The sequence below is a fragment of the Oratosquilla oratoria genome, chromosome 12 (genome assembly GCF_046742065.1).
Source record: "Oratosquilla oratoria isolate Oo_2021 chromosome 12, ASM4674206v1, whole genome shotgun sequence".
NCBI classification, from domain to species: Eukaryota; Metazoa; Arthropoda; class Malacostraca; order Stomatopoda; family Squillidae; genus Oratosquilla; species Oratosquilla oratoria.
This window is the reverse complement of record NC_134788.1, coordinates 39,664,210-39,681,715: the sequence shown is the minus strand read 5'-3', so window position 1 is coordinate 39,681,715 and position 17,506 is coordinate 39,664,210. Positions and strand designations below refer to the sequence as shown.

At 40.8% G+C, this 17,506-nt stretch overlaps 2 protein-coding genes across 3 annotated transcripts in view; one reads left to right on the top strand and one right to left on the bottom strand.

The window, feature by feature from the left end:
* Nucleotides 1–3,441: 3,441 nt before the first annotated feature.
* On the top strand, nucleotides 3,442–13,308 carry LOC143031474 (uncharacterized). The gene is made up of 4 exons (XM_076195357.1): nucleotides 3,442–3,578; nucleotides 9,976–11,046; nucleotides 11,516–11,717; nucleotides 12,451–13,308. The coding sequence occupies exons 2-4, from the start codon at nucleotides 9,977–9,979 to the stop codon at nucleotides 12,616–12,618; spliced, it is 1,440 nt and encodes a 479-aa protein (XP_076051472.1). The 5' UTR covers nucleotides 3,442–3,578; nucleotide 9,976; the 3' UTR covers nucleotides 12,619–13,308.
* A 1,256-nt stretch (nucleotides 13,309–14,564) lies between these two features.
* LOC143031475 (uncharacterized) overlaps nucleotides 14,565–17,506 on the bottom strand; it is a 65,356-nt gene continuing 62,414 nt past the window's right edge. For both annotated transcript variants that reach the window (XM_076195379.1, XM_076195378.1), the window contains one exon: nucleotides 14,565–17,505. In XM_076195379.1, the coding sequence (XP_076051494.1) occupies nucleotides 16,106–17,317 (1,212 nt within the window). In that variant the 5' untranslated portion in view covers nucleotides 17,318–17,505 and the 3' untranslated portion in view covers nucleotides 14,565–16,105. The remainder of the gene's footprint in view (nucleotide 17,506) is intronic.

Here is a 17,506-nt window from a genome sequence, read left to right as displayed (position 1 = left end):
CTGGCACCCCCCAAGATCCTCCCCACCCAAAGCCCCCGCTCGACCATGCAATGTAACAATTCTCACCCAACCTTATGTCTCCACAGCTCCATACTCAACCGACCTCCCATCACCAGGCCTCCGACCTCGACAACACCACCCTGCACTCGAGCCCCCCTCCATCAAGGCCCTCCTCGCCAGACATGCCCCCTGACGGCATGACCACTCGTTCGGGGCGATTGATCCGAAGGCCAGACCGGTTCAAGTACGTCGCGCGCGTCGCTCCCTATCCTCCTCGACGCCCGCTTTCGAAGAGCGGGGGGAGTGGTGTAGTGACGTGATGCATCCTACGACCCGTCACACACTGATCAAAGAAATCTTCGGAACTAGCCTTTCCAAGTTCCTGTAGTTGGCAAGCGTAGTTCGCAAGGGTGTCCCTGCCAGCCAGCGGTCAGCCAATCAGGAACTTGGAAAGCTCCTCACTTTACCCCTAGCCTCCCTTAAAGGTCGGCGTTTCGCTGAGATGGGCAGAACAGTACCGACCAGCACATACAACAATATCTCCTCGTCCAATCTTCTAGCCAATAAGATATATTCCTAGAAGACACAATCAGAAATACAACCCTCATAAAAAAAGACCTAGTTATGGACCAAAAGGTCTCCTGTCAGCATGTTCCTCCTTTGTAATCCTTTGAATAAACTTAAAAGCAAATTGAATCCCACAGAAGAAAAAGAGCAACTGCAACAATTAGATATGAATATCACAAAAACAACTAATAGAAAAATCGGAACAATGCACAATAGCAATCGAGTGAAAAACAGTAAACAAATGCGAATTACAAGAATCATGAAGAATTCAACCATGGAGCACAGAGCAACCCCAGTGATAATCCTGTAAAATATATATATATATATATATATATATATATATATATATATATATATATATGTATATATATATATATATATATATATATATATGTATATATATATATATATATATATATATATAATGATAATTAATAATCATAATAATAATAATGATAATAAACAATAATAATAGTAATGATGATGATGATGATGATGATGATGATGATGATGATGATGATGATGATGATGATGATGATGATGATGATGATGATGATGATGATGATGATGATGATGATGATGATGATGATAATAATAATAATAATAATAATAATAATAATAATGATAATAATAATAATAATAATAATAATAATAATAATAATAATAATAATAATAATAATAATAATAATAATAATAATAATAATAATAATAATAAAATAAATAAATAAATTTCAAACCCAGACCCTCAGAAAATGTGAAGATAACAAAAAGGATATGGAAGATAAAAGTGGACACAAATGCTACCCCCTCCATTTTTCAACAAAGATGTAAAAAATACAAAAAGGAAAAAAACAGAAATATGCAAACGTCTCGGATAAGTTTTCAAATATCCATTTGAATTATCCAGGTCTTTTGCAAGTCAGTACCCTCTGCCCTTACACTCGGAGGCCCTAAAGTTGTGGAAGAAATGGAGAAGCATAATGCTGAATAAGGACAGTAGTTCTGTAGACTACCAGATATTTACAACGACACAGAAGTGAGAAGAGTTGTACTAAAGAGAAATGCAGGTAGGAAAGGAATCTCAGAAGATGTACCATAGAAGATAATAAAATATTTTATCAGAACATGAAGATGTTACTAATGATAGTTGTTGCTACGTCCCATTGCACAACAACCATCCTAAGACCAGTGTTCTACATATTAGGCTACACCCGTCTCCTCTGCGATTAGTGCATCGTATTCAATGGCAAAAGATTCTTTGATTAAAACTAAAACTTAAAATCATAAATACAACAATCAGATTTATGTACAAGAAATATTATGAAAAGACTATAGTTACAATAAATACTCCTGAAATAGAACAAATTTCGCGAATTTTTATTAAAGTTTCAAAAATAAATCATACGAAAATCGACTAAAACATATGAATCTGTTTTCCCTAAAAAAGCGTAGACTCAGAGTTGAATTGATACAGGTCTTTAAATTTTTAAAGGGAATTGACAACATCAAAAGTGACAAAATTTTCACAATTGAATGAGAATCAGACAAACAACAATGGTCTCAAAATGTCCGGAAATAGATTCAATTTGGAAGTAGGTAGAAACAAATTTGCCAACTGTGTAGTTAATAAATGGAATAAACTTCCTGCACAGGTAGTGCAATGTAGTTCAGTTCGAAGCTTTAAGAATCATTTAGATAAACACCTAAACAAGATGCTGTAATGATTTTGATTTATTTAACATTATTTGTTTTTGTTTTATCGTTTGTCTGTTCGATTTTCATTGATTATATTATTAGTAATATGTCAATTTATTATTATTTACTATTTACCTGTTTGTTTATTATTCAACTATACCTATGCATTTACCTATGTATTTTATTTATTTACATTATTATAGTTTTTATTAATTAATCTATTATTATCATTATGATTTTTTCGCATCTGACCTAGATATGGACCAAAAGGTCTCCTGTCGGCATGCTCCGCCTTTGTAATCCTTTGTGTTTTCTGCCTGCGTTGAGACCAAAGGGAACCCAGATATGAACGTCAAATATTCCCTTTCAATAAAATCTCCACGGCATTAGATTTTGAGAAAAATATGAAAATTGGGAAAGCCGTGTTCTTATAATACACTGTTTTTAATTAATAGATGAAGGAATCGAGTATTGCATCATTATTAGCAAAGATCGTTGCCATCTAGAATTTTCTTACATTCTGTTTGACTGCAGTTCCTGCGTTATGACGTCAGCAACGCTTTCGTCACACTGGGACTCCCAAGACTTCTTGGAAAGGGCTCCGTAAATCCCGCTCTCCCTACTAAGTGAAATTTTCCATAAATTGTTGTTCTTACATATGTCATTTATATGAAATAAACTGAGAGAGATTATATAGTTACCTATTCAACAATTTATCTGTTCACTTTTTCATTTACCTATTTATTGATTTATTTGTCTAATTATTAATTCTTTGATTTATTTATGTATCTGTTTACCTGTTTATCTATCATTCTGGTTGAATTGTCCTAAAACTCTAGTTCTGGGTATTTTGTCCTGAAATAGATGTCCAATGCTGAGGTGTTTGTCCTTTTTCAAACATATTGTCCTTTTTTAGACACAAAGTGGGTGGGGTGGCGTTTACCGTTAATTCTTAGTGAAGTTGGAATCGCGAAGTTTCGTCCCTTAAAATGTTGTCCATCAAAAGCGGGAGAGGGAGGGAAGATAGGCTGACATTCACTTGTAAATGTGTAATCCCACTTCGTGTTGTCTTAATGAAAAACACGAACGAACAACTTGATTTTAGGTTCCTTGGTTTGAATATGTCCTTTTTTTTGTAGTCTGGATGTCCTATTATCGCAAGTTTTCCTCCTTTGACGTCGATTAATTCCGGGAAAAACCCATACCTGGTCTTGCCCACTGCTGCCTCGTCAGATTCATTCGATCTTCAGGTGGAAGCAGACGTGCTTGTGGTACATTTGATGAGACTGTTTTTGACGACAACATATTTCGTAAAGGTAAGGAAAATAATGGATTACCATAACATAACTTTTTAAAACGTTGTGTTGTTATTATTATGATACCTATCAAGTCTTACGTTTTTTTAATTTACATAATTTTCAAGTTTTACTGTTTACAAGAATCTTTCTAAACAGTACTGTTTTCATTATGCGGTATTCATACTTTGTCATGTGTTTACATTGTGTTGTCATTCTGCATTTATTTTGAAACAAATAATGGATGACAAATAGATATGGTTTTCTTTTGGATTAATTACCGTTTTATACCCAAACTTATGATCTCTAACTCAAATCTTACGGAAAGACACCACAGTAGTTTGACAGGTATGTTACTATTGCTATTTTCTGCATACCAATGATAAGAGTGATAGTTCGTTGCATGTTAAACTTTGATATGTTTTTACACACACACACACACACACACACACACACACACACACACACACACACACACACACACACACACAAATAGTTTAGATAAAATGAGATATGAAGACGGGACACCACGAGCATAGCTCCTCTTCCCGTAAAATACAACTAGGTAAATACAACTAGGTAAAATACACACACACACACACACACACACACACACACACACACACACACACACACACACACACACACACACACACACACACAAACACTCGCGCACAGACACACATCACGATTGCAACACGTGATCCAAGACCATGGTGAATCTCACAAACACACACACTCACGCACGCACTCACGCACGCACACAGACACAGATAACTATTTATAGAATCATGAAAGGCATAGAAATTATTGATAGAGAGGATCTAATGAAATGGGATAGTAGAGATACAAGAGGACATGGAAAGAAAAAAAAAATACAATAATAGAAGAGACCTGAAAAAGAACAGCTTTTCCCACAGGGTAATAGACGTTTGGAACAGGTTAGACTAGGTAAAACGAGATATGGAGACGGGACACCACGAGCATAGCTCTCCTTCCCGTGAAATAAAACTAGGTAAACACACACACACACACACGTACAGGCACACATACGTACACACACGCACGCACGCACACACACACACGCGCGCGCATACATACGCGCGCACACACACACACACACGACTCGATGGTGCAGTGGTAGCGATCGCGGCCGCCACTACGTCGGTCCGGGTTCGAATTCCGCCCAGGGCTGGAATAATTTCAGTACCGCTGCGCTGCGAGCCGTTACTCCAACTCTCATGGGCGGGGAGTTGTGTGTGCGTGTAAGGTCACAGCATTAGCCATAGATCGGTCATACGAGCTCTGAGCTCTCTTCCGGGAGGTAAATGGCTGTCGTTCACAAGTCCAACACGTGATCCAAAGGCTAAGGTGAATCACACACACAAACAAACAAGATGGGAGGGTTGCAAGAGGTCATGGAAGCGAATTACGATGGACCAGGTGTCAAACGAACGTGAAGAAATAAAGTTTTCGATATAGAAATAAATACTTGGAATAACTTAGGAAGTGATATAGCCCAAGCCCCAACAATACACGAGCTCAAATCTAAATATGGTAATTGGAAATCAAGGATATAGGAGTTGGAACTCTACATGAATTTGAGTTTAGGCATCTTAGAAAATTAGAGTATAATAGAGAACCAACAAGCGTTGCTCTTTGCATGTATACTACAATCAGGTAAATGTACACACACATACGCACACACACACACGGCTCGGTGGCGGATTGGTAAAGCACTGGCCTCACAAGCCAGAAAACCGGGGTTCGATTCCCCGGCCGGGCGGAGATAAGTTGGGTTTGTCTCCTTTCACGTGTAACCCCTGTTCACCTAGCAGTGAGTAGGTACGGGACGTTAGTCAAGGAGTTGTGACCTTGCTGTCCCGGTGTGTGGTGTGTGAGTGGTCTCAGACCTACCCAGAGATCGGCAAATAATGAGCTCTGAGCTCGCTGCCGTAGGGTGGTGTCTGGCTGTCTCTACAGAGGCTGCAGCAGATCCGAGGTGAATACACACACACTCACGGCGCGGTTAGTAGAGACCCGGACTGTCACTACGGCGGCCCGGGTTCGAATCCTACCCAGGGCTGAAATGATTTCAGTATCGCTGCGCTTCGAGTCGTTACTCCAACTCTCGTGTTTGGGGAATTGGGGGTGTTTGTGCGTGTAAGGTCACAGCATTAGCCATAGATCGGTCATACGAGCTCTGAACTCTCTTCCGGGAGGGAAATAGCTGTCGGTCACGAGTTGAGCACGTGATCCAAAGACCAAGGTGAATACACACACGCACACTCGTGCACACACACATACACACGATTGAACAGTGTGTAATAAAGTGACAGTAGCTGGAAAGTTTAATTTGGAGAAATATGTAAAAATGATGGTGAGATTTCCTGTGATAATAATTGGTCAACTAAAGCAGCGGAAAGCATAACGACCTGGTTAGTGAAATGCGTGACACGAATTAGAGGAAATGCCACAGAAAGACTTGACTTGATACTAGGAAAAGAATGATCATGAAATATTTGAATTCCAATGGACAGGAAACATGGAACTGAAGAAACGATGGCACAGAAAACGGAGACGCAATTTTGTGTAAACAAAAATCTCGTGTTTGGGGAGATTATTATTAGTAGTAGTAGTATTGTTATTATTATTAATATTATTATTATAATTATCATTATTATTATTATTTAATTATTATTATTATTATTATTATCATCATTATCACTATTATATTTATTATTATTATTTTTATTATTGTTGTTGTTGTTATTGTCTTATTATTATCATTATTGGGAAAGAGGTGACTGTCAGTTGAGGAAGGACGGGAGAAGATAAGATAGGGGTGAATGGAGAATGGTTGTGTATGGGTGATGCTGTGATGCATGAAAGGGAGTGGGCGGGGGATGGGGGTGAGGGAGTATGTATGGATGCTATTTTGACGCAGCCCGAAGGGATTCCTCCCCGTCCTCTCCATCTCTGCACGAGGAGACGGAGAGGGGGGTCGCCGATTTAATGAAGCGGCCTTGCTGTGGATGTGCTGTGTCTTGCGACACTGTCTCTGATACAGGGCAGTGGGCGAGATGCAGGGATGACCTGTCATCCAGGAGGAGCCAAGATAAGAGGAAGTGAGGGGGTGGATGGGAGTGGAGTATGTTGGCGTGGAATGGGTAGGAGTGGATTTTATGTCTTTATTTTTTGGCCAACTCCCTTGTAATGGGGGAGAAGCCTTTGGTGTGTGTTATTAATATCATTGTTATTATTATCATTATTATTATTATTATTATTATCATTATTACTATTATTATTATTATCATCATTGTTTTTGTTATTATTTCAAGCAAATTGGGAGGAATTCATGCATGCTAACGGAACCGAGACAGATTACCTAATCCTCCAACTCAGTTGTGGACAAAAAAACGTGTGAAGAGAAGTAAAATCCATTTAGAAATAGGCTCAACAAAATGTGAATTACAAAAAGAAAACCAGATGTTTAACATGGAGAAGACGAAACAAGATTCGAACTGAGAAAAACGCGAAAAAAAAATCAGAAAGGTAGAGATAATTACACAAAGATCCACAGAAAGGAAGAAGGAAAACAAACTGAAAGTGAGAAAGAACCTATCTAATATCAGACGGAGAAATTTATTAAGAGACATCAAGACGAGGTGAAATAGTAAACAAAACCTACCGATCAGTTTTCACAAAAGAAATCGATTTGGTAAAGGAGGATGTCGACAGTAATAAGGAGGTTCTCTCTCTCTCTCTCTCTCTCACTATAATTCAAATAGGAATGGTACACTTTCAACGGTGATGCATCACGAGTTTTGTCCAGGAAGCCCGATCTGCATACAATTATCCTCTCTCGACTAAATAGTTTTTCCTATCGAAATAAACACAAGTGAGGACGGAGCCCTCCTTTAATAGTACGACGTTCCGCTTGTTATTACGACTTTTTCAAGTACATAGTCCTAGTACACATGACTGATATTAAACAAGAAGAACTGGGGGAACGACTATGTACTTGAAAAGATTGTAACCAGCAAAACGTCGTACTAATACAATGAAGGCTCCGTCCTCATTTGTCTTGTTTATTTCGATAGACTTGTCGGCAACTGCCACTTTCATACTCTTGACTCGATGGCAAGTTACACATGAATATCGAGTTATATAAAATGAATATGGACGCAAAGAATATAAACAAATTATTCGAAACATTGTTTATAGGAAAAAAATCGCCTGTCACCATTGAAACAGCTGACCTAGTTCTTGTGTTCATGTCATTAAAGGAAGTAGATTATTTGCATCGTCGCTAGCCGAGTGGGTTAGGGCGTTGGTACCTAACGCAACGGAGGTCAAAGGGATGTCGGTTCGAACCCTGCCACCGGTGAAGGAGAACCAAGGGCATTATGGTTCATCAAATTACTCGCTACAAAGTCCCCTGTAAGGGGCACCGTCTTAGCCTCCTGAAAGGAGGAGGAGTTTCGCGACGTTAAACTCAAATCAGCCATCCCGAGTCCACTGCTGAACAAAGGCCTCCTTCTTCATAGCATTCCATGATTCACACGACCGCGCCAACCTCTGCCACGTCACTCCTGCAAACTTCTCGATCTCGTCTCTCCACCTTCTGTCTGGTCTCCCTCTTCCACGCTTCCTATCTCGCGGCGTCCACTCAGTAACACACTTGCTCCATCGCTCATCAGTCGTTCGCACTAACTTACCTGCCCAATTCCACTTCCTCTCTTTCACCGCCTCCACAATATCTTTCACTCTAGTCTGCTCTCTTACCCAACTTGCTCTCTTCCGGTCTGTCAGCGTTATTCCCATCATTGATCTCTCCATTCTCCTCTGTGCAGTCCTTAGCTTTGTTTCCATCATTGATTGTAAACTTTTTTTGAAACGTAAAGTTTACAATCAATGCATTCTGACGTTAAACTGAATCAGATAAAATGGTTCGGGACCGAAGAACACCACGAAGGGATGAAAATAGATTAAAACCACTTGTATGAAAGTGCATGGGATGACATAGCCCAAGCCGAAACAATAAACGAGTTTATAACTAAGTTGTTTGTATATATTTATTACGCTTATAGAGCGACGAACCTAGTACAGTAGGTACTTTCTATTTATACATAGTGTGCGTGACGCGAAGGTCATGTTACTATACGTACAGTGAAGCTGTACGGCAATAATAAGAACATAAGAGAGAAGGAGACTGCAAGAGACCATAAGGCCCACACTAGGCAGTTCCATTACATCCTCTAAGGAGAAATGTATTGGTAATGAAGGTAAGACAAGCTTTAGTATCCATCAAAGTAAGGGTGTCGAATTAGGACGATCTCTATATAACTAGGTATAACTGGAGAGTAACAGATAATCTCGTGAGTATAGCTTCTTTCCTGTGCACTGTAAATAAGTAAACACGCACACAAAGATACACGGGCATATGCAATATCATCAATCGATGTACACTTAGTCTGACTAAATGCGCGGCCGGATTTACCTAACCCATCAAAGGGTTCCCTGAATTTATAGAAATATGGCACTTTAAGCACAAGAACTAATAACATCCTAACTTATTACACTCTAAGCTCTATCCTTTAAGATTTAATCATAGTTTTTGCCCATAAGTGTAAAAAAATCATTAAATTGAATTTAATAGAATATGGTTACTTTTTACTGACAAATGCCTATTGCACTTTCATACAATGTCTGCCTGATTTGATATAATTTTGTGATTTTTTCCCATTCTTACGTGACAAATTAGTTTCAGTGGGCCCCCAGCCTCTGTCCATTTATCATTATTTACTATTTACCAGTTTGTTTTTTACTTAACCTTACCTATTTATTCATCTATCTTATTTATTATTATTCATATTATTATTATTATTATTATTATTGTTATTATTATCATTATTATTATTTTTATTATTATTATTATTGTTATTATTATCATTATTTACTTATCATTATTATAATTTTTTCACATCCGACCTAGGTATGTCGGCATGCTCCTCCTTTGTAAATCCGGCCATGCCAAGACATGAAATATAAGATCATGTACGACGACGTTGCAAGATTGTCCAGGAGGACAGAAGCTCCGGTAGGCCACAGACCACAACAATTACTAAACTGACGAAGACCCTCTTGACTCTAGTTCCTCATCACCTTCATCTTCGCTTTCCATTGCCCCTCGTCAACAGGGAGAAGAGAGGAGAGGACCCATCTTTCCCTCCTTGAATTGTCCCCAAGTAACTAACGTCATGGTCTTACTTTACAGGATGAAGTGTTCTATTCCTCTTCACCTTCATCTTCGCTTTCCATTGCCCCTCGTCAACAGGGAGAAGAGAGGAGAGGACCCATCTTTCCCTCGTTGAATTGTCCCCCAAGTAACTAACGTCATGGTCTTACTTTACAGGATGAGGTGCCCTATGTGCCAGCAGCCTTATGACCTGAGCAGTTGTCTACGCCTTTTATCCTGCGGCCACACACTATGCACGCCATGCCTCAGGATTCTCTACGACATCAACTGCGTCATCGAGTGCCTAGTATGCGGGCGCGAAGAATACTTCGAGGACATCGACGAGATCCCTGTCATTTTTGCCGTCAGTTCCCCCGAGATTCCCGCCGACCTTCAATCCCAGTTATCTGGTCTTTCCCTTGAGGGGGAGACGAACGAATTCGCCCCATCGGCTCCTGTAATAGAAGGCAGCAGCGAAGATGACGGAGGAGTCCCATGGGAAAGTTGCCTCACGCATGCAGGACCGAAGCTTTGGTGGTGCACTGGGTGCTACCAGGACCTCTGTGACCTCTGTCACGAATACCACCAGCGTCTTGGGCACCAAACAGTGCACCACGCGGACGCTAGGAGGCTTTGCCTGTCGCGGCACAGCCAAGAGAGTCAGCCTTTCCTCGAGAGGCTTAGTGAGATCGAGAAACACACACGGAGGACCTTGGAAGCAGCCGAGTCTGTGTTGCCCCTATTAAGACAGACGCTCTCTGTTGCCAACAACCACATCAACAGTGTAGCTACCCAGAAGCGGGACCTGGAAAACGCCTCTTCCCCCGGAAATATGGTGGGACTGCTTCAGGAGGCCTCCCACTGGCGTCAAAGTAGTCAACCGTCGACCCAACAACAGATCGAGGCTGTCGTGGAGTCCTTACAGGGGCTCACTTCTTCAATGGGGGATTTTCGGCAAGAGGCAAAAGTAAAACCGGTCGAGGCTGCAGCCGTTGCAGGACCTTTAGGGCAGGTTGTACCTAAATTCAAGACAGAAGAGACCAAGGACAGAGCTGTCACAGGATCTACGGGGAGAGACGTCCCCTTCAAGACAGAGGAGGGAGTCAAGCGGGAATCCTGTGTCATCGCAGAACCCGAGGTCTGCTTGCCACTCCAGCTACCGTTCCAGGGCTCTGTCTGTGTGAATCTTCCTGAGTCAGCGGTCGAGTTCTACACGACCCACTTGGAATTACGGGTCCCCAGTAACAGGTAGGTTATCAGAATTTGGTTTCCGTTTTGTACTTGACAAATAGGGTCGTGTATTGAACTTTGAAGTGGGGGTAGCCTGTCTTTCATTGGGTCGATGAAGGACTTGTCTTGCCCTATATCGAAGTAGTGAGAGCCTGTGTTTCGTAGGCTAATCGTTCCATTAAGATGCCTTCAACTTGAGCACAGACTTTGATGAGGGCATAGGGCTCCATTGGCATGAGGACCTGCCTGAAGCGCCACTTTGCGAATGCCCTAACGTTTTCAGATTGAAATATAATCCCCCTCTGCTAGCAAACGTTGTTGTCGTTGTGTATGTACATGTATACTCATACAGATATACACAGTACAATAGTCTTCACCTTATTGCATTCCGCCCCTTGTCAAAATGGTGGCATCATCTAGATTTCTGGATCTCTTTCACTTGACTTGGTGGTCATTCTAACTTTTGGTTTACATTCTTGGAATCCAGCGGAAGTTGGCCGTGGTTTGAGCTCACCTTCGCGACTTCGGACGGCTCGCCGATCTTCACCACCCGCTGCCTCTTCGGCAACGACCGCGTCTTGATGTGGGCACAAGCGAAGAAATACAAGGGACCCGTCACCAAAAAGAAGAAATGCAGACTAAGGGAAGGAGTTCGCCAGACTCTCACCGTGAAGGAATACGAGAAAGAGGTAAGTGCCTCTTACCAAGTGCTTTGTGGTGCCGCGCGAGGTTATGAGAACAAACTGAAGAACTCATATCTGAAGGATTTAATATATATACATTATATATATATATATATATATATATATATACATATATATATATATACATACATATATATATACATACATATATATTATAAATAGATAACTTGAACACGTGATCAACAATATGCTGGTAACCACTTAAGAGAAACACACTAATCCCCAAGCGCTTTCGTGTAATTCACATTCTCAGGGGAGACTACAGACAAAAAGTACAATACAAAGACAATATAAAGGGAAAAGTGTAAACCTAGGAGAGGTAACATGGCTCCATACGGAAAAATTAGGAGAGGTCACAACTTTTCCGTTTATATTGTCTTTGTGTTGTACTTTTTGTCTGTATTCTCCCCTGAGGATTTGAATTACACGAAAGCGCTTGGGATTACTGTGTTTCTCTTTCTTAAGTGGTTACCAGCATATATACATACATACATATATATATATATATATATATATATATACATATACATATAAATGATGCATGGACTCCTGTCATAGTTTAGATTATAGTGCCCAAGATGAGCCCATATAAAGGTGGGTTAATGAATCCTTACTTTTTTATGACTGGGCATTAAACTACGAGTCTTTGAAACCACGAATTTAATCTGCTGCATTGCTAATGTGCACACTAAAACCACCTAACTTTTCTTTTTTGCAGTACGAAGTTGAAGTGAACGGGGATCCCATTGCCTCGATCAAGATGATGATCCAGGAAGCACCGGCGAAGATCGAGGTAAGGAACCACAGCAAGGCTTCAGATCGTAGCACGCAGCCGACCCTGGAAGTCATCAGTTTCCGGGTGGTGCGTAACGATGCCAACAAATGAATGGTTCTTGCCAGAGGTGCTGTGATCGTGAACATAAGAATGAAGGAGACTGGAAGAGACCGTATGGCCTACACTAGGCAGTGCCATGTCCATTACTACCTGTCATCCCCATACATAAAGTTGTTTAACTCTTTCTTAAAACAGCCGATAGTCTCAGCGCTCATCACATGGTTACTAAGTTTATTCCATTCGTCGACCACCCTATTTGTAAACCAATTCTTGCCTTTTTCCTTCTTAAATCTAAAATTGTCAAATTTAAGTCCATTACTGCGAGTCTTTCCGTTGTCTTAATATGATGACCTTGTTTGTGTCACCATTGTACTCTACGTCTTTCCAGACAGTGTAAGTTAAGGTGCCTAAGCCTCTCGTCGTAAGGCAAATTTCTGAGTCCATGTATAATTTTGGTCATTCTCCTCCATACTGATTCTAGTGAATTTATGTCCACTCTATAAGACGGAGACACAAATTGTATTGTCGTGACCACGAATCTCAACAATTGGGACCAATTCTACCCTTTGTGTTAACGGGTCAGTTGTCCATTGTCTTTGGTGACAAGGAGTCGTGATCCTGATGAACTAATTGTTTACATTGTGATTGCATGTCAGCCTTTACTTGCTACTCTTTGAAAGAAAGTTTGTAAATGAAATGTGATATGAGGTTAATGTGTGAATAAATATATTTATTTATAAATCTGTATATATTATCCATCTTGTAATCATATGTATTAATGTTGTAAGCTTTTCGTCCCTGCTTGGGCCAAATTGGTGACCTGACGATTTTCGGCAAATTCCCGATTGGGCCACCATCTCACTCACGGGTGTCCAATTCCAATCAGCAGCAGGTCTGGTGACCCTCCACCCGTGAGTGGCCCAATCGGGAATTTGCCGAAAATCGCCAGGTCACTCATTTGACCCAAACTTACCCCATAGGGAGAGTGTCGTGCACTGAGCACTATGAGGTAGACCCAAGGAGCCTGGACCCAAGTGTGTGTGCGTGGCGACCTGCCAAATTTGAGTTGTTTTTTCTCTCTCTTTCTCTCTCTCATTTCCGGCCGTGGCGCCAGTACCTTTGGCCTAAGTGTTGTCCAATTGCAGTCGGCAGCAGGCGTGGTGACCCTCCATCCGTGGGTGATGTCGTGAAGGCGGGTTATTGAAACACTTCGAGACTGTTTTCTCGTCTACATTAGTGTCGAATTCATCTGGTTCCACCTACTGACTGCCGGCCCCCTCGATCGCCTCTGCTTTGCACTAGTAGAACTATTGACAAACATTTTTCGGTGGGAGTTGGCAACCTTACAATTATTCTTAATTAAATCTAGTGACATGGAAGTTGGTTATTCATATATGGTATCATATTTCCATTATAAGGATGTGTAATTGTTTCTTGTGATTTAATTATTATACATATTAATCTACCTACGGAGTATAACGTGTATGTTGGAAAAGGAGTTGTTTGGAATCAGATTATTTCACGGTTTGATCACGTGATGGAAGAGCTTAGGGGCGTGTGTGTTCGTATGTGCGTTGCAATGTAGTTTTCCATGGGTGACATTGCAATATGCGAGGTAATGGCTACATAATACCTTCCTCCCGCCTGGAGAGAGGTGCCTTTCTTCAAAGGGAGGGCCTAGACACTTCTGCCAGCTACTGTGAGGCTGAGTTTCCAATCCATGAAACTCAAGGCAAGAAAGCTTGCACCATTAGGTTCAATATCTGCAGTGGTGTGAATTTTCTTCACTCTAAAATCTCTTTTGTTCTTGGCAATCTTTTTCTTTTAATGAGGGGCCTCCTTTTACTTGTTTGAATTCTTTTTCATCACAAATTAAAATTCTTCAGTAATCCACCTTATTTCATAAGTCTGCTTTGATAGTACTTATCATTTGACTTTAGAGAGCAACGAAGGACCACAAATTTGTGATGGGAGTGAACTCAGAAATAATAACTAACTTCCATTACTCATTTAATAGCACAATACATGCATCCCCAATACATATTTCACAACTATCTGAACCTATCAACACCCCCTAATGGTGCAGACATAACGCTTTATCAAGTAGACTTGATTTACCTTTATTTCATGCCTGATAATTCACTCTATCTGGCTGTACAGTTTAACTTTTTTTTTTTTTTCTAGCAGTGACCAGACTATTCGAGTCAGCCACTGAGGAGCTCTCTGCCCAAGAGGATTAGCACAGGGCATTATGATAGTAGCACATGCATTACATTTAGAAATAACAGTGCCACAAATTGTAGAATAAATATGTATGCAAACAATTGATCATGAATATGGTGTCCTTCTAAAAAACACCCAAAAAATGAGAGAGACTAGGGGAAGCTAGATGCAGCATGTCCATTCCCACATTCTAGCATTTGGCTATCAGTCTGGACAGTGTTCATGCACTTTAGGCAAGGAGTGTAGTAGACCCTCAACAGTGCTAACATTAATGAAAAGAAAATCACTTGGATTTGGCATTTCCGTTCACCACTCACCATGCCAATGCTATCCAAGTGATTTACAATTTTCACTTACAAACTCGTGCTGTTGAGTACTCCAAATGCAGTCAAAATTTCTCCAACAAACCAGCAGAGAGGCATCTGTAATATCTTCCATGGGTTTCATTTGAACCATATGTTTTAAAGCAATTGTGATTTTATAATCATATACAAAGGTGATACTGCATATACATATGACTCATTGTATGGCCCTAATCATCTAACTAATAATTTCTAATGTCTTCATTGAGTAATACTTTTTGTGCTAGAGCTCATCACATCTCTGCATCCAAGTTCTTCTCCTTAACCCTGACAGAGATCTTCAATCTATCATTTCTAGCAAAAATTCAACTGAATAATCTGCCAGGTGAGGCATTCAAACATGGAACTTCTTTTGGGTACTGCATTCTTAGCCAAAGGTGATGTGTATGAATAAGTGTTGCCTTGAATCACATCATGTGGAAACCCATAGCCACACATTAGTCAGCAACAGTCATTGGGCTATCTAGGAAGAAACACTGCACGATTGTTTATGTTATACAAGAGTGAAAAGATCTATGATGTCACCAGTTGGCTGTAGGAAGGTGAGGGGAGCAGTTGCTAGTTGTCATTTCTCCCAAGGTAAAATAAAGTGGAGAAAGATGATCAAAGCAGTCCTGAGACATGTGCCATGCACCTCCAGGAGCAAGATTGCTGATAGAATGTGAAGGTGAGTGATGGGGAGGTGATTTTGTCAGGTGTTTCTTTCAAAGGACTGCTATGTGCAGGTTCCCCAAAAGGGAATGGTTACATAGCTAACCTGAGCACAAGAAATTCCCCAATTTTTGCTCTTTGTAAAAATCAAATAAGCATCCTCCTGAGAGAATCAAAATAAATCAATCAAAATACTTTGCATATTACATTATACAACCAAAAGGTTCCCAAATGAAGTTCCATGTTCTTCTTTAAATTCCTTAGATGTGGATGTGCAACTGCCATGTCTGCTTTTACAATTTTCATATGTCTGTTTCTGAAGGTGACGTTTCAGTTTCCACATCTGGCTCAGGTTCTGATTTAATAGCTGAAACATCTATAAAATTTTCACCTGAATGAACCTGAAGGTGCTGCTTCAGATAGCCTGCCCGAGAAAATGTTGATGGACACATTGAACACTTGTGAACTTCAACTCGGTGTGAGAGAACATGCTTTTTCAGAGTACTTCCATGAGCAAACGCTGAATCACACATTGAACACTGGTACGGTTTTTCACCTGAATGCGTCCGTAAGTGTAGTTTAAGACCAGTCGATTCTATGAATGCCCGATCACACTCTGGACATTTGTACGGCTTTTCGCCCGTGTGCACCCGAATGTGTCTCTTTAGACCATTTGCTCGTGAAAATGCCGAGTCACACTCGGTGCATTTGTAAGGCTTTTCACCAGAATGCATTCGCACGTGCATCTTCAGGTAACTTGCCTCAGAAAATGCTGAATCACATTCGGAACATTTAAAAGGTTTTTCGCCTGTATGTGTTTTGATGTGTCTCTTGAGCCCACCCGTTTTGAAAAATGCTAGATCACACATTGGACATTTGTGAGGCCGTTCGCCCGTGTGTGTCATGAGATGATTCTTGAGCGAAGAGGGATGGGTGAACGCTGCATTGCAAATGGAACAGATGCAAGGTTTCTCGCCTGTGTGTGTCCGATAGTGATAATTCAAATTTCCGGCGGATGTAAATGCGGCATTGCAGAGGGAACACCTGTGAGGTTTTTCGCCTGTGTGTGTTTGAAGGTGTTTTTTCAGATCACCGGCTCGAGCAAACCCTGAATTACACAGCGAGCATTTGTGAGGTTTGTCACCCGAGTGTACAGCAAGATGGTTCTTCAGAGTGGTGGGATGAGAAAAGGCCGAGTCACAAACCGTGCATTTGTAGGGTTTCTCGCCTGTGTGTGTCCGGTAGTGGTGGGTCAGACTCCCAGCGGAAAAGAATGCCGCAGGACAAATCGAACACCTGTGCCGTTTCTCACCCGAGTGTTTCCTGATGTGAACATTGCGGGTTCCTACGTGAGCAAAGGCTTTATCGCAAATAGTACATTTGTAGGGCTTTTCACCCGTGTGTTTAACCACGTGATTCTTTAGATCGCTTGCCTTACAAAATGTAAAATCACAGAAGGAACATTCAAATGTATTCGCCACCCTGTCCAGTTTCACCTTTCCACTTTTCTCCATATTTAGCCAGCCTGCAGAAGTTATAGTCGTCTCCAAAACGATACAACCAAAAGACAGCTATCAACAGCACACAAAAATGACCATGAACATATTCACAGAATGGACACGATCTTACTCGTCTCACATTTCTCTGGTTCTTTTTCACAGTCAATGGCCATTCCTGATGTCATCCTCTTCTGGAGTCACTTC